Below are 27,710 nucleotides of genomic sequence, written 5' to 3'. Positions count from 1 at the left end.
AAATTATCCTTAAGTAAAGCGATTTTTAATTTTTTGAGCGAAAACCATGCGTCGGACAAAGAAAACCCAGCAAATGAAATGTGCTCAAAAATGTATGGAGATTTTAAAAATAATTTTTAATTCAAGATAGAGCAGTGGCGTAGTATTTTTTTCGCCAAAAATATACATTTCAAAACTCGTACGTACACCACTGGCAGAGAAAATTAAGAAAATTGTACATCAGAAAATGCGCCTTGAGGCATGGAACATATGTACCAAATATGCCAAAGATGTCTACAAAATTATCTCAGTTATTATTAAAAAACTGATTATTTTTGAAAACTTTGCCACCCTGTATCTCAAAAGTTAAGGCGTTTAGGACATACGTCTATAGGACGTTTTTTCCTCAAAATGGGTCTAAGAATTACCTCCTTAAATATTAGCATGTGTTTAAGGAACACCCTGTATAGGCCTCTCAACACTGAACTTGAATAGTAAATGAATGAATGAATAGTCATGTGTCAACCATTTCAAGAAAAATTTATTATGTGTGAAATTTTTGTGTCATATCAACTCGTGTTTTCTGTGTTAACCAATGAAGCACAGTTGTAATATATATACGGAGTACCTACTTTACAACAATCCTGAGAAAATTGTGCTTGATACCATGACTTGAGGAACGGTTTTCACATTTAAATGGCTATGAGATATCTGTGCGATGAATAGTAGATATTATTAATTCGATATGAATAATGCAAGTAGTTTTACATGAACGGATCCGTAATTAGATAGCTAGACAACAAAGTGTTATACATGTGGGGAAGGGACATAGGGGGAGAAGTCAGTTCCCAAGATTAACTGAGAAAAAGATAGCGCCGTCAGCAAAGTTCACATGCGGGGTAGATACGCACCGACGAACATTCCCACACGGTCTCTCTTCGTTTGTGTTTCTTGCTAAATCCATTGTAATACACATTTCGTAGGCTTGACTTGAGTTGCTGTTTGAGTGGTTCTATGTATTTTTCATTAATTTTCGTTATACGTTGAAAATATTATATCGGAGGTAATTGGACTTTCCAAAATCAGTCAGAAACCGCCCTTTCATGGAAAAATTACCCATCTTCCGAGAAATTCTGGGACGGTCGTTGAAACATCTCGTTTGAAACATATTTCATTTCGCTATTCAACCAGCAATCTATACAAGGCTTTTCATGATGAGCGTTAATTACCCGTTTCTGACAAACTATTTAACGGATCAACCTGAAAATTTCACAGTATGCATAAGTCAATATGACCTTCACGCCTAAAATATTTCAGACGAAGCGGTGTTGTCGCTTCTACTATAAAGTAGCAGCTTCTTCGATTTTTCAAATGGAACACCCCGTATATAATATCATATTATGATTCATTATCACTTTGTCAACAAATTCATATACTATTTCTCTATACCTATCTATTACCGTTTAGAAGCTATAAATTAATTTCGATATTTTTTTACCAAACATGAACTTTTATAAATGCTGATAATCTTGAACTCTCTTGCACTGAAACGATCAAATTTGAAATGGAGTGGAGTGATACTATGACGAACTTCACTCCGAATCATATTTTCATTTGCCTCATACAGGGTCTTCAAAAAATGCAGATACTTTGATCTCATGAAAAAATGAGTGGAACTCAATTTTTTCAAATGGAACACCCTGTATATTTCAACATTTTTGAGCTCTACATCCAATTTTAGATTAACTGTGTTCAGATAACACTATTTCTATTTTGAACCGTTTTCGAGGCCCTGGCAGATACAAAAAAATTCAGTCCAATCATGTTTTTATTTAAACTATTGAATAACAGAATTGACTGAAGTAACTTATTGAGAGAAATTCAGTTTCTTGTACCTAGATCATAATCCAGGCATATGAATGCTTTCTACAATAGGAATCCTAGAACAAATTTATTGATAAAATCGCCGATATTTGTGATGTATGAGCTGTTCGATAAAGTGCCCAAACTATGCGATGTACAGAATGGGCCAAATTGGACACTTATGAAGTTTTATTGAAACTATGCGTTTCTCTCTCTCTTCTCTCTCTCTCTCTCTCTCTCTCTCATATTTTCGAAAAACATGCTGTATTGTAACTCAGAAACGATGATAGACATCTATATGCGGTTTTGTCCATTGATTCTAAATACAAGTAATTTGGATCAGTAGACTATTTAACTAATAAAGTCAGTGATAATGTACACGTCTTCGCTTTCGATCTCCTGAAACGAAAGATATTTGTAAGGGACAAATTTAAATTTTTGAGAATTAACTGACAATCGTGAATTCGCAATTGATTGACAAAGTAGTTTCTTAGTTAATTGGTATTATTTTTTCTAATCATCGTTCGTCAAAATTGTGAGTAAATACACTCTTTGAAATGGAAAAAAATATAAAATCTAAATATGTAATATTTGTATTCAATCTCAATTCCATTATTTCTTCAGTCACAAGTCACAAGCCGTACGTACGATCGTGTTCAACTTACGAATGAGCTGATCTCGCCCCTGATTATTATGCAGCTCATAATACCAGGTGAATCGAGGTATATATAAACATGTTCAATGAAGAGGCGCTTCTTTTTTATTCATACCTACCTTTTATTTTATATTTCAATTCACAAACATTTTCGTCGGTATACTTCTAACTGTTTTACTCTAATGATCGGAACTATGAATGGATTGTGGTTTTTCAACGCATAATTTTGCGTTTCATAGATACATTTATTTCATTTATAGACAAAGTATTCTATTCCCAGCAGAATTAAAACTTCTGAAACATGGATATCAGAAAAAATATTGACACAGTCGTTACGGGAAATATTGGTAGCCATTCTAGTTTTTTGATAGGACAAAAGGAATCGGGAGATCTGAATTAGGGTAGGTAATTCATTTCGTATGCGTGAACATCTATATTTTGTCAACTATATATACTCTTTATTCAACCAGAATGACTTCTCATTCACTAGCAATTCAAAAATTTCCCGTAAAATTCACAAATTTACAATGTGACCTCCATTTATGATTGGACATTTTTTAGGCTTGAACGTCACTCGTATTCTTCCTCAAAATGAATTTCTATGGATTTTTAAATTGATTTTGCTTTCTACAAAATCAGACTAGTGGTCCAAAAATTCACAACTTTCCAACAAGCGACAAGCTTGAGTCGTATACGAAGACGCCAACGAGTACAGGACGCCGCCATTTTGACGTCGTCAGTTTGCTCACGCTGTTTCAACGCTGCGTATTTTGACTCTAGGTATTCTTTGACCTCAAACTCGGGGGTTGATACCTACTTAGGTAATCACTCAATCAAATTTTTCAGTTTATCAATTTCCATTGCTTCCGAATAATTTAGCTTTAAACCTTCATGTTCTATGTGTAAAGTTTCAAAATCTTCGTTAAATATATAATTTTCATCTAAAAGATGATTTGAATATGTTGAACTACTTGTTTTCTTATTTACATAGCTTATATGATGTTTCTGTTTATGATTCCTAAATATTCTGCCAGTTTGACCAATATATACCTTAGGACACGTTACACACTTCCACACTTTAATTTATATACTTCTGATTTCTCTAATTTGGATTCTTTATTATCTTTAACTAACTTTCCCAACGTATTATTTGTTCTATACAGCGTGACTCACGGTCGATGGTAGGTTAGACGTTTCTGGAAAACGCAAAACATGATTTTTCTGAAAATTTCACCTCTCACATTTCCTTACCTGTTCTATCGATCTAAAGTATTTTCAGCATTGCGGCGTTGCCACTTCCATCAAAAAGTCCTAGCAAATTATTTTTTTTAAATGGAACACCCCGTATATTAATACATTTTTGGAATCGCTCTGATATTTTAATACTTTTTTGTTGATAATGTCCTATACCTATCTCTATCTGTTTTCGAGATAAAGTATAAATTGTGCTAAATATGGTCCAAAACATAGTCTTAATTGAAATTAAGTACATCAGTACTCTCAATTCATGAAAAGTTGATATTTTGATGATAGTTTGGACAAACTCGAAATATTCAAATAACACCAAGAAATCAACTCCACATCATACAGGGCGTGATAAAATTACTATTATTTCCATTGTGCATGAAAGTAGTCAAAAGTTCATTTTTTCAAATGTAACCCCCTATATATTACTCGGTAAATTGAAAGATGGTGAAAAATGCTTCTATACCTAAATCGTCAAGTTTTCTCAATAAAGTTGCTTCTTCTAGAAACATTATTTTTTTTAGAATTTGGATTTAGGTAGCAGTGGAATTATCAAGCTTATAGCAGTTCAGTTACTTTTATAAGTAATTTACAAAAAGTTATCGACGGTGTTTCGGATCGTCTTCCAAAATGAATGCAAATATCGATTATTCAAATGAATTTCTTATTAAATTATTTATTATACACATGAACAAAGTGATCAAATCATTGTCAGAAAATGTAAAAAATTCAACCAAATGTATCCCGAATTAACACCAATGAACGAGAGAAAGTTTGTAAGATTACAAAATAATTTCCTTAACTATGGCTCAAAGTTTTCAGGGAACAACTGTACCAAAAATCAGTCATTTCTAGGTAAAAAGTAAGATTTTGTGGGCTAAGACATGTGAAAGTACAGACAATAACAGAATAGGATGATTCAAAATAACAAAATTGTAAACAAAATATCACATTTTCACAATAAATGCTGAAAATGTTGTCCATTACATTCTAAACACTTTAAAATGTTTTTTTGTACGCGACTTGTGGTTGCTTTTTCAATTTCCTGGGGATCCAGATCTTCAATACTCCGCACTATTCGCCGTCGCAATTCTTCTTTGGTAGGCACTGGAGTACTCTATACCCTTTCTTTCAAAACACCCCATAAAAAAAGTCAAGTGGCGTGAGATCGTGTGATTATGGTGGCCAATCCCACGGCCCCAAACGCCTAAACCAACGATCGTCGAAGAGTTCGTAAAGTTTCCTGGAAACTTCCTGGGTGGAATGAGCTGGCGCTCCGTCCAGTTGAAACCACGAATTCCTATATTCCTCTAAAGGCAAATTTTCAAGAAAATCGGTTACAGTCGTCCTTAATATTTGGAGATATCTCTCTGCATTCAGTGTGTCTTCATAAATAAAAAAGCTAATTTTATTGTTCTTTAGAATACAGAAAACATTCAGGTCAAATTTTTCTTGAAAACCCATTTCTTTTGTAACATGAGGATTATCAGCCCAAAAATGTTTATTCCTTCTGTTGAAAATACCATCCCTCGTAAATTTTGATTCGTTGCTCCAAATTATTTTTGACAAAAATTCCCGATCTTCCTGTGTATTAATCAAAAGGGATTCACAAAAATGCATTCTACGTTCGAAGTCTTCTGCTTTTAGAGCTTGAACTTTGGTAAATTTATACGGATGCATTCCGTGATTTTTCAAAATTCGTTGTACTGAAGCATGTGATGCACCTATAGTTATTTATGTATCAAGGGAATTAGAAGGGCCTTAATTACCGATGGCAAAGTTTGCGTCCCGAGGGCCTCTGGCCCGAGGGACAGCAATTGCCTGAGGTTATTAAGGCTCATTAATTCCCGTGGTACATAGATAATTTTATTTCTGACCGATTTCAATGAAATTTTGTTCATTTTTGAAACGGAAAAATGTACCAATTCATTACCTTCCCGGTATATTTGAATCAGGTACCGTTGATTATAGTAGAGTTTTCTTGTTGCTATGTTGTTGCTATGTTACTTGTTTATAAACAGAACTTTGTTATCAAGCTGTGTTTGCGGTGAAAACGTGTTTTCTACCCCAAATATAATGGAGGATATTTTGAAAAAAGCTGAACAAGCAAGAGAATCATTAATTCCATCGAAAAGTGAAGCCGTATACCAAAAAGAATACAAGATATATCTGGACTGGCTGACACGGAAAAATGTTATGCCAAAAGATGTCACTGAAACTGTATTTCTGGCATATTTTCAAGAACTGGTAAGGAATTTTCTATGTTTTTCGGTAGATTTGGTAGTAATTGTGTTTATTCGTTTCAGTCAGAAACGTATAGTCCGAATTCTTTATGGACTAAATGGTCAATGCTAAAATCGATGGTGACTATACATGAGAAACGAGATATCACCAAGTTCAATGAACTACAGGCTTTTTTGAAACGGAAGAGTAAGAGTTATAAGCCGAAAAAGTCTGCTGTTTTATCTCCTAAAGATGTTATCAGATTCCTAAAGGACGCTCCTAATGATATTCATTTATTGCATAAGGTAATTTTTTCTTATTTTCCTTTTTTGTGTGTATTTATTTCCTTTTTTTTGTTATAGGTTGTTTTGATTATGGGTTATTTTGAAGGATGCAGAAGTCAGGAACTTTTGAATATGAAGATATCGGATATAGAGGACCGGGATTCCGTTATGGTAGTGAACGTACCGGAAAGTAAAACTGGTGTATCGAAGAAATTTACAGTTGTGGATGAAAAAGAGTTCTCCGCTTTGCCTTTATTGAGACTTTATATGTCTTTGCGTCCTAAAGGTATTGAACGATTTTTTTTGAGCTTCCGACAAAATAAATGTACATCTCAGCCAATTGGAAAAAACATGTTTGGGAAAATCCCCAGCAAAATCGCAATGTATTTAGGATTGCCAAACTCATCTTCCTATACGGGACATTGCCTTCGTCGCACTTCTGCTACTGCTCTAGCCAATGCAGGAGCAACTATGACTAACTTAAAAAGACACGGAGGTTGGAAAAGTTCCACGGTGGCGGAGGGGTATTTGGAGGATAGCATCGAATTGAGAAATAAAACGGCGCGTATGTTGTCTACTTTGTCATCAGAAGAGGCAGGTACCTCGACTGTAGTGAACAGAAGCTCCAGCCATACAAAAGAAGAAATTGTTTCCAGTGGCGGAAGTAATTTTCAGGGAACATTTCAAAATTGTACATTTATTATTTGTAATGACGTGAATAAATAAAATATGGTTCAGTTTTCATTTCTATTTATTTTTACTTGTGAAAGGTAGAGGGAATTATAAAATCTATAATGTCCCAAGGGAGTTATGACCCTCTTTATTGATAGCGTAACTATGACGATATAAGCTTTTAATATCCCGGTCAGAAATAAAATCTTTTTCTGCACTGCGAATGGAAGCTTCTGGATATGCATAAAAATATGCCAAAACGTTAACAGTATTGTCCTCATTTGAAGTAACAGGTTTTGGTAATGTTGAAGGCGCTTTCAACAAGGAGCCATAGTTAAGGAAATTATTTTGTTATCTTACAAACTTCCTCTCGTTCATTGGTGTTAATTCAGGATACATTTGATTGAATTTTCTACAAGTTCTGGCAATGATTTGATCACACTGTCCGTGTATAATAAATAATTTCATAAGAACTTTGTTTGAATAATCAATATTTGCATTCATTTTTGGCGATTTTTTGAAACACCGTCAATAACCATTTATCAATTACTTATAAAAGTCACCAACCTGTCATAAGCTTGATATTTTCACGGCTACCTAGAAATCAAATTCTTTAAAAATTATTTTTTGTACAACTGTTATTGAAAATCTCTTCGATAGAAACACTTCAAACAGAACACCTACCAAAAAATCATTTGGAAAAGTTCACACATATAGTTCGTGCTATTGGTAATATTAAATCCCTGTGAAGTTACTGACGATGACGAAGTAGTATTCAGTACAACTTCAGAAAGTCCTTCATGACTAACCAATAATCCTCCTTGAAATAACGTGAGTTGGCGTATGTAGTTGTAACATATGCCTTGTAATCCAAAGATTGTGTGTTCAAATCACATGGACCCTATAATTTTTTTTATTATCAGCAGTAACGTTATACAAAAAAATTTGTATGATACATTTGTTAAAAGTGATTTTATTTTGCTCGTGAGTTTGCCCCACTTGCTGACGCTCGTTTTGCAATAATCCCCACTCACAAAATAAAATGCCACTCTCAACACTTGTAGGTAAAACGTGAATAACTATTTTTCCACAAAAACGGCTTTACTAAGAAAACTTGACGATTCAGGTATAGGGATATGTATATCATCTTGAAGCATTTTTCACCATCTTTCAATTTATCGAGTAATATACAGGGGGTTTCAGGAAAAAATGAACTTTCGACTACTTTTATGCGCAATGGAAATAATAGTAATTTTAGCCCGCCCTGTATGATATGGTGTCGATTTCTTGGTGTTATTTAAATATTTAGAGTTTGTCCGAACTATCATCAAAATATCATTCTTTCATGAATTGAGAGTACTGATGTACTTAATTTCAATTAAGGCTATGTTTTGGACCATATTTAGCACAATTTATTTTTTATCTCGAAAACAGATAGAGATAGGTATAGGACATTATTGACAAAAAAGTATTAAAATACTAGAGCGATTCCAAAAATGTATTTATATACGGGGTGTTCCATTTGAAAAAATATAATTGCTAGGACTTTTTGATAGAAGTGGCAACGCCGCAATGCTGAAAATATTTTAGATCGATATAACAGGTAAGGAAATGTAAGAGGTGAAATTTTCAATTACCTGCACCAAAATCCTTCAAAACATTTTTCCAGAGGTGATTCTGAATCGAATGATCTATCGCTCATATTTTTAGGAACTTTATCTCTATTTTTCATGTTTTTGAACTTGTTGATTAGACTAATAGTTGGCATGAGATACCTAGTACCAGTGTGTCGTAGAGTAATATTTTATTTTTTTTGATCAATAAATTTTTAGTCGAGTATACTAAATTTAGATTCATATAACCCTCCCTAAGAATTTGAGAAACATGTGTAGTGAAACGCAGAGAATTATCGAGATAAAGGCCTAAATTTTTCGTGACGTCACTTTTTGGTAATTGAACCCCATCAATTTTCTGCAACGATTTTTTGCATTTGGCCTGCCGAAGAGCATGACACAAGATTTAGATGGGTTTGATTCAGTTATCAGAGACTGCAGATTAACACTCATTTGTTAAAGCGCAATATTGAGTGAAATTTCAAAGAATTGTAAATACAACTCTGTATCGTCGGCGTAACAAGGCACGGAAGTGTGAAGAAGGCAGTGTGAGAACTGAGAAGTGTATAAAACAAAGAGAAGTGGGCCTAAAATCTATCCTTGAGGGCCCCATTATTTATGTTGAGGGTATTCGATTTTTTGTTATTGAGTATGACACACTGAGAACGGTTCAGCAGATAGTTTCCAGCAGAGTGACCACGCTAGAGGCAAAACCCAGGTACTTCAGTGTTGCCAGAAGTAGGGAGTGGTTAGTACGATCAAATGCTTTAGAGTAGTCCAGCAATACTAGAACACAAAGTTTATTATTGTCGACAGAGCAACGAGCGGGGAGTGTTTCGTTTAAAAATTGTCGGACAGGCATAGCATAGTGTGGGGGAGCTCCGTCTTGTTGAAATACCAGTAAATCTTCGAAAAGGTTATCATCATTTTCTATTATTGTTGTAATACGTGGATCAACCCCTTCCCTGAGTAACTCAAGATGTGATTCACCATTTAAATTTCCGTTGATGAAGAAAGGTCCGACAATGTGGTCACCTAGGATACCACACCAAACGTTTAACTTTTGGGGATGTTGTGTATGGAATTCACGCATAATATGTGGATCACTTTCAGCCCAATATCTACAATTATGCCTATTTACTAAGCCATTTGATGAAAATGAGCATTCATCAGAAAAGCAAATATTGTTTAACAATTGTGGATTGTTATTGATAAATTGCGTCATTGATTCGCAAAACTCTAGACGACGATCAAAATCATCTTCATTCAACTCGTGCACCAACTTAACTTTGTATGGGTGGTACTTGAATTTATGTAGAACTCGGAAAACTGTAGAAGATGAAACACCGATCGCTCTACTTATTGTTGACAACGATTGGGGTTGTTGAGCCTCTAAGCTGACTTGCCCTAAAATTGCCACTTGGACTGCTTCGTTATTTACGAGTCCCTCTCGCTTATGCACTTTATTGCAAACAGACCCTGTTGTGGTAAATTTCTCCATCAGCTGAATTACATACTTATGAGTTGCATGTCTTCCGTCATGTAATTCGTTAAATATTCTAGCAGCAGCTCTTGCACAATTATCATTTTGGTAGTATAAACCTACAATTTCAATTCTTTCTTGCAAAGAGTAAACCATTTCAGCGAAACAAAATAAATAATGTATCAAAGTACACTATCAATAGTGACTACAAATTCTAGTTGACAATGTCAAACTTTAATAAAAAGTAGAGTTTTTTGTTGTTTGGATTCTTGAAGTAGAATAAATAGCACAGTTAAACAGATTAAAGAGTTTGAACTGTTATACAACCCATTTTATTACAGGCAAATAAGGTGAAAGTAAAAAAGAAGTAAAATTTGTGCTATTAAAAGAAAAATTGTTTATCTCATAAACTAACCACTTTAACCTACAAGTTTTATACATTTTTGAAATCAGCTCAAAGAGGAATATACAAATTTAGCCTTTCAAGAAAAACTTCGATATCAAGATTAGTTGTACTGATTAGATTGCTGTTTGTTTTGTTGGAATATATTCCTGATCTCTTGAAGTCCTTTCTGGAATTGTTCACTAAGCTTATCAACACGGCAGTTAAGTTCTTTTACAATAATAGAACCTCCAGGCATTTCGAGAAGTTATAACACAGTTACTAAACGGTTATAAATGACAGTTCTGTATATATGGATGAGGAACAATTCAACCTAGCACTGACAAACAAATTTGTTAAATGTATCGGAGCGAACACAAAACGTCTACTCAGTACGGCGGACCATCACAGAAACCAGAAATATAGTATAAAAAAATAAAAAACACGCTTTTGAAGAACATCGAACTAAAAAATTTAAAATATTTTTTTAAATAAGCTTAAAACAATAACGAACGAAAATATTTGTATCATTGTAAATAAATATAGTATAAAATAACTAAAAAACACGCTTTTGAAGAACATCGAACTAAAAAGTTGAAAATATTTTTATAAATAAGCTTAAAACAATAACGAACGAAAAATACTAGTATTATTGTGAATAAATATAGTATAAAAAAACTAAAAAACACGCTTTTGAAGAACATCGAACTGAAAAATTAAAAATATTTTTTTAAATAAGCTTAAAACAATAACGAACGAAAATATTTGTATTATTGTGAATAAATATAGTATAAAATAACTAAAAAACACGCTTTTGAAGAACATCGAACTAAAAAGTTGAAAATATTTTTATAAATAAGCTTAAAACAATAACGAACGGAAAATACTAGTATTATTGTGAATAAATATAGTATAAAAAAACTAAAAAACACGCTTTTGAAGAACATCGAACTAAAAAATAAAAATTTTTTTTTTTGATAAGCTTAAAACAATAACGAACGAAAATATTTGTATTATTGTAAATAAATATAGTATGAAATAACTAAAAAACACACTTTTGAAGAACATCGAACTAAAAAGTTGAAAATATTTTTATAAATAAGCTTAAAACAATAACGAACGCAAAATACTAGTAGTATTGTGAATGAATATAGTATAAAAAAATAAAAAACACGCTTTTGAAAAACATCGAACTAAAAAATTCAAAATATTTTTTTAAATAAGTTCGAAACAATAACGAACGAAAATATTTGTATTATTGTGAATAAATATAGTGTAAAATAACTAAAAAACACGCTTTTGAAGAACATCGAAGTGAAAAGTTGAAAATATTTTTATAAATAAGCTTAAAACAATAACGAACGAAAAATACTAGTATTATTGTGAATAAATATAGTATAAAAAAACTGAAAAACACGCTTTTGAAGAACATCGAACTGAAAAATTAAAAATATTTTTTTAAATGAGCTTAAAACAATAACGAACGAAAATATTTGTATTATTGTGAATAAATATAGTATAAAATAACTAAAAAACACGCTTTTGAAGAACATCGAACTAAAAAGTTGAAAATATTTTTATAAATAAGCTTAAAACAATAACGAACGAAAAATACTAGTATTATTGTGAATAAATATAGTATAAAAAAACTAAAAAACACGCTTTTGAAGAACATCGAACTGAAAAATTAAAAATATTTTTTTAAATAAGCTTAAAACAATAACGAACGAAAATATTTGTATTATTGTGAATAAATATAGTATAAAAAAACTAAAAAACACGCTTTTGAAGAACATCGAACTGAAAAATTAAAAATATTTTTTTAAATAAGCTTAAAACAATAACGAACGAAAATATTTGTATTATTGTGAATAAATATAGTATAAAATAACTAAAAAACATGCTTTTGAAGAACATCGAACTAAAAAGTTGAAAATATTTTTATAAATAAGCTTAAAACAATAACGAACGAAAAATACTAGTATTATTGTGAATAAATATAGTATAAAAAAACTAAAAAACACGCTTTTGAAGAACATCGAACTAAAAAATTAATTTTTTTTTTTGATAAGCTTAAAACAATAACGAACGAAAATATTTGTATTATTGTAAATAAATATAGTATAAAATAACTAAAAAACACACTTTTGAAGAACATCGAACTAAAAAGTTGAAAATATTTTTATAAATAAGCTTAAAACAATAACGAACGCAAAATACTAGTAGTATTGTGAATGAATATAGTATAAAAAAATAAAAAACACGCTTTTGAAAAACATCGAACTAAAAAATTTAAAATATTTTTTTAAATAAGTTCGAAACAATAACGAACGAAAATATTTGTATTATTGTGAATAAATATAGTGTAAAATAACTAAAAAACACGCTTTTGAAGAACATCGAAGTGAAAAGTTGAAAATATTTTTATAAATAAGCTTAAAACAATAACGAACGAAAAATACTAGTATTATTGTGAATAAATATAGTATAAAAAAACTGAAAAACACGCTTTTGAAGAACATCGAACTGAAAAATTAAAAATATTTTTTTAAATGAGCTTAAAACAATAACGAACGAAAATATTTGTATTATTGTGAATAAATATAGTATAAAATAACTAAAAAACACGCTTTTGAAGAACATCGAACTAAAAAGTTGAAAATATTTTTATAAATAAGCTTAAAACAATAACGAACGAAAAATACTAGTATTATTGTGAATAAATATAGTATAAAAAAACTAAAAAACACGCCTCAAAGAGGAGTATCCAAATTTTACATAAAAAATATGAGAAGTAATTAAAAAAAAAGGGATGATGCTAGGGGTGAGGGGGTGGCTTTTCCAGTAAGTTTTAATAAGCCATAATGCTTGCCCTTTCCAACATACATTGACATATTTTTGGATTTTTCCTAAATACCAGTATTACAAAAGTTATTAAAGGTGGATACTTTTATCTGAAAAGCACTGTATAGGTAATATATTGAAATCATTCAAGTAGTTACATATCTGCAAGTTTACAAATTTTTCAATTGCTTTAGATGTGGCACACAAAATACTAATTGGGCGAAAGTCAGTCAGACTCTCTGCATTGCTTATTTTGGCTAACGGAGTAATACGCGAATGTTTCCAGATTGTTGGATAAATATTTTTTTGAATACAATCATTGAATAAGTGGCATATGTGAGGTAAAATCAAGTAGTTTTCATAAAAGAGTTCTAAAACAACGCATTTTAAACTTATCATTTGAACCTTTTTCTTTGAAAAATTATTCAAATACCTAAAAAAGAGGAATGAAATGAAGCATTCAACATTTAAAGGGATTCGTTTCTATTTCACCATTTGGCAACATCAATTATAGCTAATAAAGGGCAATGAATCTGTTACCTGTATGAGACAAACAAAGATGACATATTTCAGAGGCATGCTGTTCTGTTTACTTATGTTCCGAGTTCCGAGACATTCTGTGACATATGACATTTTGTGTACCTAACCTATCTTCCTCTATATAAATAAAAAACAAAACAACTGTTTTTTATGTGGCTTGTGGAGGTGGTATTGAACTATAATTTATATTTTGCCCCAATTGTTGATTTATAAAGGTAATTTTCCCTTTTTAAAGTGGAATATCTAGATACGTATAAATTATTTCAACTTGATATAGGCGCTGTTGCCAATATGTGAATCAGAAACAAATTCCTTTGGAAATTAAAACCCAACATTTGAAACGTCAATTTGAATACTTTTCGAAGTGAATTTGAAAAACTCATGAATTAAACTCAACTTTATTTTGTTCAAACTTGCATTTGCTGTATTAACCCAAATTGAGGAACATTCCCCATTGGACAATAATACAATAACTAATAACATTTGTATGCTGATATTATCAGGTCCAACATCATTAGATTTAATACCTAACAGAATGGTGTAAATTACATTCTCGTTTTAGTACAACTCCACTTCTATAAACAGCTTTCAAATCAAGTGATTGACTCTGAAAACTGTAACGTTTTTCCTATACAATCGATCTCGTCTCATAACTTGAAATATATACCCATGAATTCAAATTGAAAAGAAACAAACCTTGTGCAATTTAATCATTTTTGAAAACCAACAGTGAGTATCAAACGGTCCAGTTGGACAAAGCAGCAAATAAACTTTTTCCTTCAAGCGGTACTTTCGAATTGATGGCAGAAACCGCTGAAAACTGTAAAGGACAAAACAGCTAAAGGTCAAACCAAACTTGTTTTCGTCATACGCGGGTCGAGGTAATGTATGCCTACGACTTGTCTACAGTTAAAATATTGCTCGTTAATGTGAATTCATGGAATCCATTTTGATAAACCGACAACTTTTAAAGTTCTTTTGAAATACCTACCTGAAGTGGCGCTCTGGTGACAGTAATATCGGAACCGAAGTATGTCGGCTCAAAAAGTACTATACAGCAAGCTATACAGGGTGTTTCAAATTCGATCCTCACCACTGGGATCTCGGAAACTATGAGAGATACGAAGATTATTAAAGTTACGCATTTACTTGACTAACAATATGCCGTTGATAAAGTTCTGAAATTTCGAGTATATACGAAAAAAACAGAAATTTCGGAAAATGGTTTTTATTTTTTTCTGGCTTTGTTTTTCGAAGGGTTCGAAAATAAATTGCACTTTCACGTTGCCACTTTTTCCCTGCTACAAAATGGTATTTTCAGATTTGCTATCTGACGTTTCGTCTTCCGGCCGCTTTCATCAAATTTATTTTTCTTATGGGCGCTACATAGGATTCTTTCTGTTTTAAATGAAACCCGATTTTACCTTTTCAATGTATTCGTATAAGTTATCATTCTTTTTCGAAAAATTAAAGATATTGAAAAAAATTAATTCATAATAGGCTTTGACTTTGTTATTTCTTAATTTGTCTTTCAACTTGTTACACTCAATGACATTTTGTTATTGTACATTATTGTACACATCAAACTATGTTGAAGTTATTGGATCAAAATCTCACCGAGTTTGGTTCGTTTGAAAAGCCAATGACAAAATACGGAGACAGAATCAACAATCAAAATTTAATAAATGAAGTGTAAACGAGGTAAATTAGACAATGTGTCATTTTCAATGAAAATAGAACTTTGAATAAATAACAATAATTGACCAAAATGTAAAGACAAAAGTAAATCACAGCAAATGCTCAAAATGCTGACCTTGTTCATGATAACACAACGGTGACCTTCTTCTAATACTATTCACTGCACATTTAATTTCTCTCCTCCTCAATCTTCTGAAGTCTCTAACAATGCTGTGTTGAAGGTCCTCAATATTTTGATATTCCCTCCGAACACAAACTCTATTTTTCAGTGTACCCCATAAGAATGTATCCATAACACTCAAGTCTGGAGACCTTGCTGGCCCATTATTCCCTATCCATTTATCACCAAACCTTTCAGTCAGGTAATTAGATACTCGTTTGGTAGTGTGCGGTGGAGTACCATCATGTTGAAACCATCTAAAAGAACAATTATAATATAATTAGTTATAATTATATCCGACAGGTGTCAGTGCAGGATTCTTCACTGAAGTTATTCCTGCATATGCTGTTGGTGATACAACTGCCGCAATAGATTTTCAATTATTGGAGCACACTTGCAGACCGGTTTCGGGCTGTTTGGCCACTCGGCAGTGCAAGATAGTGTATATCATCAACATAAAGTTTTCTGATAGGTGTCAGTCCATTAACCTACTGTGTAGGGTGTTGAGACTGGCCTGAACGAATTGTTCTTTCAGATGATTTGATGTTGAAACCAGATGTTTTTATAGTTAGCCAAAGGTAGATCATCCAAATAGTCTTCAAAAATCGACATTAAAAACTGGTGATAGGTCTGTATCTGTATCTGTAGAGTAGGGAGGGTGAGTGTAAGCCCACGCACTTAGGCCACATGTGACCCATTGTACATCCTCCCGAGGAGTTGTCCTCCTAGGTCGTCGTCCATCCTGTCCTTTCCAGGAAGGTGGACAGGTCGCTGGGAGACATCTCCTTTATATCGGCAGGTGTAGGCCAAGACTCGCCGAACACACACTCTCTTATTGACGATAACTCCGGGCACTCGCACAGGATATACCTGGGAGTCTCATCTTCCTGTTCACACATCCTGCATAGAGGTGTGTCCACTAGCCCCATATTATGTATCTGGTGATAGGTTTCTCCATTCAGAATTCCATCAAATTAATGAGGACCCAAAATTCTGTTTTTATAAATGCCTGCCCACACATCAATACTAAATTGTACTTCAGGTTGAATTTCTCGGAACTGCCTGGGGTTGTTTATGCTCCAAATGTGTTCGTTATTTCGGTTGAATATTCCACGGCGAATATTCCCAATTTTTGAAGTTGCGGCCGTCGAATCATATGTGAATTTTGAGAATACTTTTATGATGCCAAAATACAAAGTTTATACAAATTTACAGCTGGGTATGTTCACTTTCCTAGGCAAGCCCCCTAAAATGACTGGACTAATATTACTTCTATGATTGAACTTTAAGAGTAGTGAAATATTAATAACTCTTATCGATAACAGATTGATCAATATCAAAAGTGAATTCTTCAAACGTATAATTAAATGAAATACCAGTTTTATGTGAGAAGAAAAATGTCACAGAATCGATATTATAATGTCAAGACAATCACGGTAATGGTAACGCAAAGTCAGCTTCTCAGAAACTTGGAAATATACAGGGTGTTCCTTAAACACATGCTAATATTTAAGGAGGTAATTCTTAGACCCATTTTGAGAAAAAAACTTCCTATTTCAAATTTCAATATATCAGTTTTTTAATAATAACTGTGATAATTTTGTAGACATCTTTGGCATATTTGGTACATATGTTCCATGCCTCAAGGCGCATTTTCTGATGTACACAAATTTGTATTTTTTCAAACAGTGGCATCCCTACGGGTTTCGCATTGAATATTTTTGGGGAAAAAGTACTACGCCAATGCTTTCTTTTCAAAATAAAATCATTTTCAAAATCCTCATTTATTTTTGAGGAAATTTGATCTCCTGGTATTTCTTTGTCCGACGCATGATTTTCACTCAAAAAAATAAAAATGGACAGAAAACAAATTAAGAAATTATATCAATTCTAAAATGAATAAGAATCTGAAAATTGCTTCATAACGCATTACCAATTCCCTAATAATATTTGAAAACATAATCTGCAAAAAAATAAATTTTTCACAAAAACGAGTTTTATTTTATTTTGTGACAGTAAGTCTAAACGAATATCACAAATTTGTTAATTGGTAATAATGGCAAAACTGATTATAAAAATTGTTGGAAGTGGCCACATGCACTTAGTATGCATGCTACGCATGGAATTACGCATCCGTTCAAATATTCCCGGAGTATTTCGTATAGTTTCACACGAGGCAACTATTCGCTCTCTTAAATCTTCTAAAGTATTAACGGGAGTTTTATACACAAGAGTTTTAAGGTGACCCCATAAAAAAATCTAAACTGTTGAGATCGGGGGATCTTGCTGGCCATTGCTGAGGTCATCCGCGACCTATCCAACGATTAGGATAAACTGTATTTAAATGGTTTCGGACAATTACACTGAAATGAGCAGGGGCGCCATCGTGCATGTACCATATTCGATTCCTTAACGCAAGTGGCACATCTTCCAATAACCCAGGTAGTTTTCTTCGAGAAAGTGTAAATAAGAACGACCATCAAGGCGTCCTGGTAGAAAAAATGGGCCTATTAGATGATCACCTATAATTCCTGCCCATACATTAACCGAAAATTGGTGTTGGAAATGGGTTTCGGTTATTGCATGGAGATTTTATTCAGCCCACACATGATTGTTATGGAAAATTTGAATGGCATTCCGAGAAAAATTTGCTTCGTCTGTGAACAAAATTTGTGTCTCAAACTGCGGATTTAGTGCAATACTTTCTAGATACCACTGACTGAAGTTCACACGCTGTGGAAAATCTCTGGGGAGTAATGCCTGCACTCTTGAAATATGGTATGGGTATAACAAAAAATCAACCAAAATACGCCAAACAATTTGATGACAAATATCCAGAGTTCTAGCGATCTTCCTCGTACTCGTCTCAGGATGTTCCTCAATTTCTTGCAGCACCGCTTTCCAATTTCAGGAGTTCTTACTACACGAGGTCTACCTTCCGGAGTCCCTTTCTTGAAACTACCAGTTTCCCCAAGTCGACGATGAATATTTGAAAAGGTTCGGCTATCTGGTAAGGCACGATTAGGATATCTTTCCTGATAAATGCGCCTGGCTTTTGTTGCATTACCATCGGCAAGGCCAAATACGTAATGCATTTGCGCCATTTTCGCATTCGTATAATTTACCACATTTACTGATATTCAGAAAAACAGCGGACTACCAAAATAACTTCAATACACTTCAAAATCGATCAAAACGCGCTGTGACAGTTTTTAACACCAACACCTTACTTTAAACCAACATCAATATTAGCTACTGACGTTTGTACATACAGATAATTCGTTTTTTATTGCTATGGTGGGTACGCCGTTTTTTCTGCTTTTAATCTTTAAAAGAAATCACATATCGACAAACTCCATATTTCCAAGAGGTGCAGTAAATAAATTCTGCTACACGTCATTTATTCCAGGATAACTAAATTTATGTTTTCAAAAATTATTAAGCGGTGCTGCGTTATGACGTAATTTTAATTGAGAACAGTGCATCTGACAACAAACAAATACCTTTTAGATCCTCAATTATTTTGCAGCAAATCTGATCTCTTAGTTTGCTTTCAGTCGATGCACGATACCGCATCAGATTTTTAAGGAATTTATCCTTAAGTAAGGCGATTTTTAATTTTTTGAACGAAAACCATGCGTCGGACAAAGAAAACCCAACAAATCAAATGTGCTCAAAAATGTATGGAGATTTTAAAAATAATTTTTAATTCAAGATAAAGCAGTGGCGTAGTATTTTTTTCGCCAAAAATATACATTTCAAAACTCGTACGTACGTCACTGGCAGAGAAAATTAAGAATTTTTTTTTCAATTACATTTATTTAATATCGCATCAACCTCGAGGGTTATTAGCGACAATTCAAATTTCATAGTACATTGATTTCTTACAATAAATTTTCATATACGGTGCAGCAGCTTTATACATCTTAGAAAAGCAATTAGTTTTTCATAGTTACAATTTTGTCCTAACGCTGCTTCAATTGAAGGGGGGATGTCGTACTCGACTCTCTCGTTGGAGTAAGATGCGCACTCAGATAAAATATGTTCAACACTTATGGCACAGTCACAAACTTCACATGTAGGAGGGTTATTACCGTTGAGGATGTATTCATGAGTGAAGCGAGTATGCCCTAGTCGAAGACGTGATAGGATAACTTCTCGTTTTTGGAAGTGATTTCCAGGGTAAGACCAATGGTTTGATTGTTGATCACTTAGAGTTGGAGCCATTCCATTGCTGTTGCCACACGTTAGTAAGGTTTCAGGTTTGGGTGGGCAATTCTTTTTTCAATATCTGTGAGTGGGTTAAGAAAATTGTATATCAGAAAATGCACCTTGAGGCATGGAACATATGTACCAAATATGCCAAAGATGTCTACAAAATTATCTCATTTATTATTAAAAAACTGATTATTTTTGAAAACTTTGCCACCCTGTATCTCAAAAGTTAAGGCGTTTAGGACATACGTCCATAGGAAGTTTTTTTTCTTAAAATGGTTCTAAGAATTACCTCCTTAAATATTAGCATGTGTTTAAGGAACACCATGTATTTGTAACCAGAAAATTATACACATCTCAGCAACTTCAAAACTCATATTAGATCTCCTCTGTAATATTGAGGATTGAAGACCAAACATCACAAGCAACCTTTAATAGGATGGTTGGGGAATTGTTTTTTCAATAGATACTTTCACAGAAAGTAGTTCATGTCAGAAGTACTCTGACGTGAACATTGCTTCAAAGTTCAACTTATCACACCATTAATTACACTTTTTCATTTGGAGAACGGTATCCTTATGGAATAACCATCCTGAGATGATCTCTCCAAATGAATGTAGTCTACAGTGATTTAGAAATTACAGGTTAAAAGATAAGACCTCGTTATTCTTTAGCTCGCACAAGTTCCGACTTCTAAGAGTTGTCGTTCGTAGGGGTGCGACAGCTGGTTAACGGAAAAAACATGTTTTAAACAACAACAAACAAACAAAGTAACCAAGGAAAATAATTGAATTTGGAGTGTTCCTAAAAAATAAGTGTTACAAGTTGTATTTTCTTTCTACTCCCATTCTGGTGACAATATTTTCGGTTTATTTAATGACTATAATCGGTCGATATTGATATCCGCTACAATCTACAAAACGAATGGAATTACTTTACTATGAATGATTATTAGCTCCGGCTGACTCAGACTATTGTTATTAGTGAACGCTGTTAAAATAACAGTGTAAAATGTATACTGGTTCATAATCAATCTTTACAATGGCGTGTTGCCTCACAAAGCCTCTAAATATTCTTAATTCGTGAATACGGGTCTTTAACTTTCACTTTTGGTCTCGTTTAAATCGTTGAATGGTGAATGTTTTGTTCCGAATTACCCCAAAATCAGTATTATTTATTCTTCAACATTCAATTAGAGAGAATGAGTAATTGAATCAAGAGATTACTAAGAGTTATCTCCTGATAACTGATAATTTTTTTTCTAGTGAGGGAAAAATGTTTTCAAAAGATTTTATTCACGCCATATGTTCAAATTCTACTTAGCAAATAATAATTACAACTTGAAAAAATGCTAAGTGACATATTAGTGATCCAAATAATTATTCAATGATGGACTGGTTGGACAAAGGATCAAAAAAATATGTGGAAAAAAACTACCTGTTCTCGTGGACGTTTCGAATTTTTTTAAGTTTATTCTCAACAAAAATTATTTCCTATATTATAATAGTTAATGCTTGCCAAAATATAGAGAATAATATATGTGTGAGAATATTTGAAACATAAAAATAACTTGCCAAATTGTGTTCAGTTGAATATATTCAAGGTCAACACAGACAAATCTTAACGAGAATCCGACAAATAACAGTACAAGTGCATGAAACCATTAAAATGTCAACAATGGCTATTGGACAAGATACGAAAATCCTAATTATTCCAAAATATCTGGTCAAATTAAATTGTCCATCAGTGGTAGGTCTTACTATTTTCAATAAGCTCCCTAGGTGTCTAAAATATATACAAACCTCAATAAATTCAGTAACTTGTTGAAAAATTATTTGATTGAGGAATGTTTTTTATAATTTGCAAGAATTTTACGATTCGTAATATATAAGTGTATCTGTGCTGTATTTTATTTTTGTTTTAATTTTGTTGTTATTGTTTTAATAACAACGGTGTTGCTCACACTGTAAGTTTTGGGTCATGTCTTTATGTGTACTTTGACGATGCCAATACATGTTATCTGTGTCTAATGGAAAATAAATATTATTATTTTTCTTTCCACCGTAGTGTGCGCTGGTCAGTCCCTATCCCACAAAGTCCCGATACATTCGGGAGGGCGCGCCAGCATTATCAACCAATGATCACTCCCCACACCGTGGGGTAAGTGATCATTGGGTCCGAGAATAATGTGCCCTGAGCAAGCGCAGTGAGCCAAGAATGACAGCCTTCTGCATCTTTGCGGCTAAGATTTTTGCCTTAGTACGGCAACCCGGTATGATTTTAAGATTCGAGAGTAGAGAGTAGAGAGGACATCATTCTACCAAGGAATCCAATTATCAGAACAACCATCTTGACAGAGTGATCTGGATAGAGTTTGCGGAGTTCGAAGAGAAAATCTCGATATTTTATCCCTTTCTCCTTCTCTTTTCTGACGATATTCGTCTCGCCAGGAGCTGAAAACTTCACGACAAATATCGTTTTGGTCTGGTGGTCACGAAGGACTACATCAGGCTCATTAGCTTGAATGAGCCTGAGGGTGGGGAACGAATAGTTCCAATAAATTCGGCACTTCACCTTCCCCACAACGAATTCAATATCCCCCGGAGCGTAGGGCAACACCGATATCTCATCAATACCGTAAGAGTGCCGTAGATGGTAATATAGCACTCTTAGGGCAGCGTTATGTCAATGGATATAGGCCAAGACCGCATATACTGAACGGATTTCAACTCGGTGACAGAGTTGTGTCACCTCGTTCAGAGTCGAAAACTATACCAAGTTCATCAACTGCTCGAGCACCTGCCCTAAGGAGAAATGCTCCAATTCCTGCTCTCTCATGGTCACGGACCATGCAGAGAAGGGGATCCGAACTCCTGACGACTTTACAGGCTGTATCCAGTACCATTCTGTCGTGTAGACACTCCAAACTCAAAAGTCCACGGCCTCCCTGTTGTCGGGGGAAGTACAACCCTGGGACGGACGATTTGGGATGCATCATTTTTCGGGTCCTTACGTCGAGTTGATACAGCTCCTCCCGAGTCCACTTCACTACTCCAAACGAGTAGAGTAAGATTGGAACGGCAAGCATATTTGTTGCAGCAACTTTGTTCTTTCCCGACAGTTCCGATGACTAGATCTGTCAAAGTTTGTGCCGATACTTGCCGCGGAGAGAGTTTTTCACTGCTGTTACCTCTTGTGAGTGGCGTTGTTCCACCCCGAGGTAAGTATACGTCTCTCCGGCATCCAGATGGTGTAGGATGCTTCCATCTACGAGCTGCACATCCTCTCCGTAGTCCCCGCATCGTCCTCTTTTGAGATGAACCATTGCACATTTGTCTATCCCAAATTTCATACCGATAGCATGCGTGTACTCTTCCACCACCCTCAAGGACTGATGGAGATCCTTCTCTCCAGAGGCATAAAGTTCAAGGTTATCAATATAAAACAGATGGGTGACCTTGTGCCTCCGGTTTCCAGGGGTGCCACAGTTATACCCTCGCGTATTTCTGAGCGCAACGGATAATGGTGATAGTGAGATGCAGAAGAGAAGGGGACTGAGAGAATCACCCTGAAATATACCCCTTCTGAAAGTGACCCACCCTGTTTGGACTCTTGCTTGACCAGATGTTATGGTAAAGCGAGTTCGCTAAAGTGGTATCAGTTGGTCAATGCATCTCACTATTTTGTCGGGTACCGCAAGGCATCTGAGCAAATGCAAGATGAGCTCATGCGAAATTGTATCAAATGCCTTACGGTAATCGATCCAGGCCATAGAGAGGTTACGCTTATATTGTATCGAGTCCTGCATTACACATCTATCGATGAGCAGGTTCTCTTCACATCCAGCGACTCCTCTCTTCGACCCTTTCTGATCATATATCCGTTCGAACACTCGGTCAACTGCGGTGAGTATTCGTGTGTATAAGATACTTGTAAACAACTTATAACACGAATTCAAGCATGTTATCGGTCTGTAATTCTTAGGAATCGACAAATCTCCGCTTTTGGGGATGAGAACGGTCCGCCCCTCGACAAACCAATCCGGAATCGGCTGCTCTCCGTCCAGCCATGAGTTGAAAACTCTGGCCAGATGGCGGTGGGTACTTGGTAGTTTTTTTCCACCGATAAGTGTTCAGTCCATCTGGGCCTGGAGCAGCAAAGTTCTTGGAACCAACAAGGGCCCTTCGAACGTCATCCGGGGTTATCGGGTTGCGCAGTTCATTGAGCTCAGGCTGTCGAAGCTCTGTTGGAAGCTTCGAACTGCGTTAGGGCTGGAGTGTCTAAGTCGAGTGGCTGCGGGTGTTCATAGATATCCTTCCAGAAGGATTCTACCTGATCAGCTGTCGGCGGATTATCCACAACACGTGGAGGCTCGTGGAATAAGCGAGAAGGTTTTTCGCGGAACTTAAGGTTTTCCGCCGAAGATAGGATACGTAATCCCTAAGATTTTGGGCGGAAAAAGCGGCATGCTCCGGATGTGTTTCACACCACAGAGCATGCAATCTCGTCGTGTACCCTCTTCGCGCGGGCTCTTATTATTATTATTATTATCAACCAATGACCACTCCCCACACCGTGGGGTAAGTGACTATTGGGTCCGGGAGTCATGTGCCTGAGCACATTATTATTATTATTTTGCTACAGATCAGTAGCATTAACAAAAAAGATTCAAACATCCAATCATGGTCCGCATGTCTCAGAAAAAGTTATTTTATTCGTAACCTGAAACCTGAAAAAGGAAGTAAATAGAGTTTTATATTATAATAATAGTATTAAAAAGAAGAGTTGGTGAATGAAGAATTTCCAAGAAAATTGTTTCGAACGTACTCTACAAGTTACACACAAATTAAATCAGTTGAATAGAAATACATACAAGATTATGAAAAATGAAATCAAATAATTATACTGAATGAATCGTTAGACATAAAGTTATAGGTGTGGTATATTATTCGAGATACACACGATTGCAGAGATAAAATATTAATTATTTCAATGTATGCAACAATGATTGATACGTAGAATATTTTTACATTTATTCAAAGAATGTTAGTTGATTTTTAAATTGGAGCAAAAACTAAATATTTCGTATTGAAAGAGAGAATCAGAAAATAACTTTGTTATTGTATTTTTAATAACAATTGCATTAGCACTATTTGCTCGTTTTCTATATAACAGTCTCGAAACTGTGTTTACACAGATAACTGATGAACTAACTCTTGTTACATTTTTGGTAGTTTCCATGTATTCAAATCCGTATATTATTTTCTGACACCGAAATTTGATATATACTTTTAATAAACAGTGATAATTCAATGTTCATGATATCAAAGTAATATAAACCAAGCATTAGGTTGGCACGCGACAGAGAGAAGCTGGAGCCCAGATTTCAGTTCTTTACAATGGAAACGAAACGCAACGTTGCCAGAAGTTCAGTATAATACAAGAAACTAGAGGAATTACAAAATTCAACCACAGACTCATAACCTCAATATATCACACCATTTACAGAACAAACAAAAGGCTGGTCAACTTTCATTTGTTGAGATCCATTCACAATTTTATTTCTTCATGTTCAGCTCTGTACTTGTATTTTGCAAAGAAGATGAAACTGTATTATCAACCAGCTTGTTGCCCTCGAGTTTGGCTGCTTGGATTTCAGATTACTTTTCCCAGATTTTCTAACAGAAAAATGTTATCACATTTCTGCCTGTCTGTGATATATGTGTTGCTCTGTCTAACTAACAAGTACGCATACATTCCTAAATAGGGGGTAGCAAAATAGATGAGAAAACTCCAGTCAAATTGGAAAATTGCCTGTCTTGGAATCACGAGCAACTTTTCAGCATGCAATGGCTGACATGAAACTAAAAGCACTAGAAGTGATGTCATCCAGTTACAACACTGCGGTTAAGTTTGAGATGGTCGTAAGAAGATCAATAACAATACCTCTTATCCTGATCCAGAATATCTCAGTAGACTTCCGAAAAAACATCTGTAAAATACATTCCTAGCCTGGGAAATTGGTCAAATATGCTGTGATCCGAAGGGCAGAAACAAGTCTGTAACCAAAGGAAGCTTTAGCCAGGTTCTGCGGTTTGAAAAAAGTGAAATTTCTTGGGGGAGAAAAACATTGATTTTTCATAGACTGTTTCAAGACACCTTCAATTTCAAATCTGTTATCACTTATGAGTATAGTGAAGTGAAAATCGAGGTATCACAGCCATTATATTCTCTCCTCCAACTGTAACATGGAAAGAGGTCGGCGAGAAGGAGGAAGTGAAGCAGGGTATGTCAGAGTTTTTCGGCTAATTGCAAAATAACTTTGTTTTCAATGAGATGCACAGATTTTTAGACCTGGTGTTCTGCAATCACTTATGTCACGTTGAAAAATATCTAGATCCATTAGTAAAAGAGGTCGGTCATCATACTGCTTTGGAAATAATATGCGAACTGAACTACAAAACGAACTCGAAGAATATATTTGCATCATGTTTCCAAGATGCATACAATTTTAAAAAAGCTAATTTTCCGCTCATGTATGAGCTGATCCTCAATCTCGATTGGACGTTTCTGAATACGTTTTGCCATGCAGATGATGCCTGTCTGTGAAAAATTATACAGTGTATTTGATCGCTGCGTGCCAAATTTCTCGATGGAATCTAAAAATAATTATCCAGCCTTATGAAGAAAATTCGCACTAAAACAAAATTTTGGTGTAAATACAAAAGAAACGGCGACATTCACGCTTTTCACGAATTCAAACGTCTTCGGGCAGAAATCAAAGCAGCCATTAGAATAGCTCATAAAAAATCATTCAGAAAACTAAGGGCGAGATTATCCATAACCCCAATACGTTTTGGCCATTCATTAACAAGTCAAAATATACGAATGGAATCGGAGATAAAATGTTACATAAAGGCAAGCTACTCGGTAATCCCTCAGATATTCTTGGTGGTTTTGCAGATTCCTTCGGTGGTTCTCATATAGTGTCCACATCAAGTGACCATGCGAACAACAGTAGTGATATTCCCAGCTTAGTAATCAAAAACTTTAGTATTGAAGATGTTTATCATACCCTAAAAAAATTAAAGCCTAAATTCACTGCGGGACCTGATCATGTTCCAGCATTCATCATTAATGAGTGTGCCTCAGCTCTGGTTGAACCACTGAAATTTTTAATTAATATACGCCTGAAAACATCAACTGTACCATCAATATAGAAAATGTCGAAAGTCTGCCCAATTTTCAAAAAAGGAGATAAAGTGAGATAAAAAATTACAGACCAATGTCTATCATATGCAACTTTTGTAAAGTGTTTGAAATGCTTCTTGAGAAAACAATCTATTGTCATGTCAACAACATGATTAGCCCCAATCAACATGGTTTCATGAAAGGACGTTAAACCACCACCAATATTGTAACAATCACTCAATGTATTGCAGAGGGTATTGATTGTCAGTCTCAGACTGATGTCATCTACACTGATTTTTGTAAAGCGTTCGACAGACTTGACCATAGTATCCTGCTCAACAAACTTTTGGGTTATCCAATGAATTAATTACCTTCTTCAAATCGTATTTTTACAACCGTAAGCAGTACGTGCAACTCAATGGCCTCAAGTCTATCAATAGCCACATCTGGTGTACCACAAGGATCAAATCTAGGACCCCCTACTGTTCAATATGTTCATTAATAATATCGGAGCTGGATTGATGTCAATTTCCTTTTATACGCAGATAACTTGAAACTCTGTCACAAAAGAACATGTTCTGATTATTGCAAACGTCTCGCACTGAATTTAAATCGCGTTGCTACACATGGTGTCGGAAGAATAATCTATCTCTCCAAATAATA

General features: G+C 34.4%; 2 protein-coding genes across 4 annotated transcripts in view; both read left to right on the top strand.

Moving 5' to 3' along the window:
* ec (ubiquitin specific peptidase echinus) overlaps window positions 1-27,710 on the top strand; it is a 348,513-nt gene that overhangs the window by 134,916 nt on the left and 185,887 nt on the right. The gene's annotated exons all lie outside the window — the stretch shown is intronic.
* Window positions 5,472-7,116, top strand: LOC141484420 (uncharacterized). Its single transcript, XM_074179449.1, has 3 exons — window positions 5,472-5,989; window positions 6,049-6,270; window positions 6,328-7,116. The coding sequence occupies exons 1-3, from the start codon at window positions 5,732-5,734 to the stop codon at window positions 6,973-6,975; spliced, it is 1,128 nt and encodes a 375-aa protein (XP_074035550.1). The 5' UTR covers window positions 5,472-5,731; the 3' UTR covers window positions 6,976-7,116.

Source organism: Leptinotarsa decemlineata, unplaced genomic scaffold, assembly GCF_025532065.1.
Source record: "Leptinotarsa decemlineata unplaced genomic scaffold, Ldec_3_MD MMD2_P_RNA_scaffold_14, whole genome shotgun sequence".
In the NCBI taxonomy this organism is placed as follows: domain Eukaryota; kingdom Metazoa; phylum Arthropoda; class Insecta; order Coleoptera; family Chrysomelidae; genus Leptinotarsa; species Leptinotarsa decemlineata.
The sequence above is the reverse complement of the archived record's forward strand: the minus strand, read 5'-3'. Positions and strand labels throughout refer to the sequence as shown.

What these genes read in the sequence shown, in the direction of transcription:
- LOC141484420 (XM_074179449.1), top strand. Translation starts at nt 5,732, where the DNA reads ATGTTGTTGCTATGTTACTTGTTTATAAACAGAACTTTGTTATCAAGC. An exon ending in TGGCATATTTTCAAGAACTG is followed by an intron (nt 5,990 to 6,048) that starts GTAAGGAATTTT and finishes TATTCGTTTCAG; the next exon opens with TCAGAAACGTATAGTCCGAA. An exon ending in ATATTCATTTATTGCATAAG is followed by an intron (nt 6,271 to 6,327) that starts GTAATTTTTTCT and finishes TTTTTGTTATAG; the next exon opens with GTTGTTTTGATTATGGGTTA.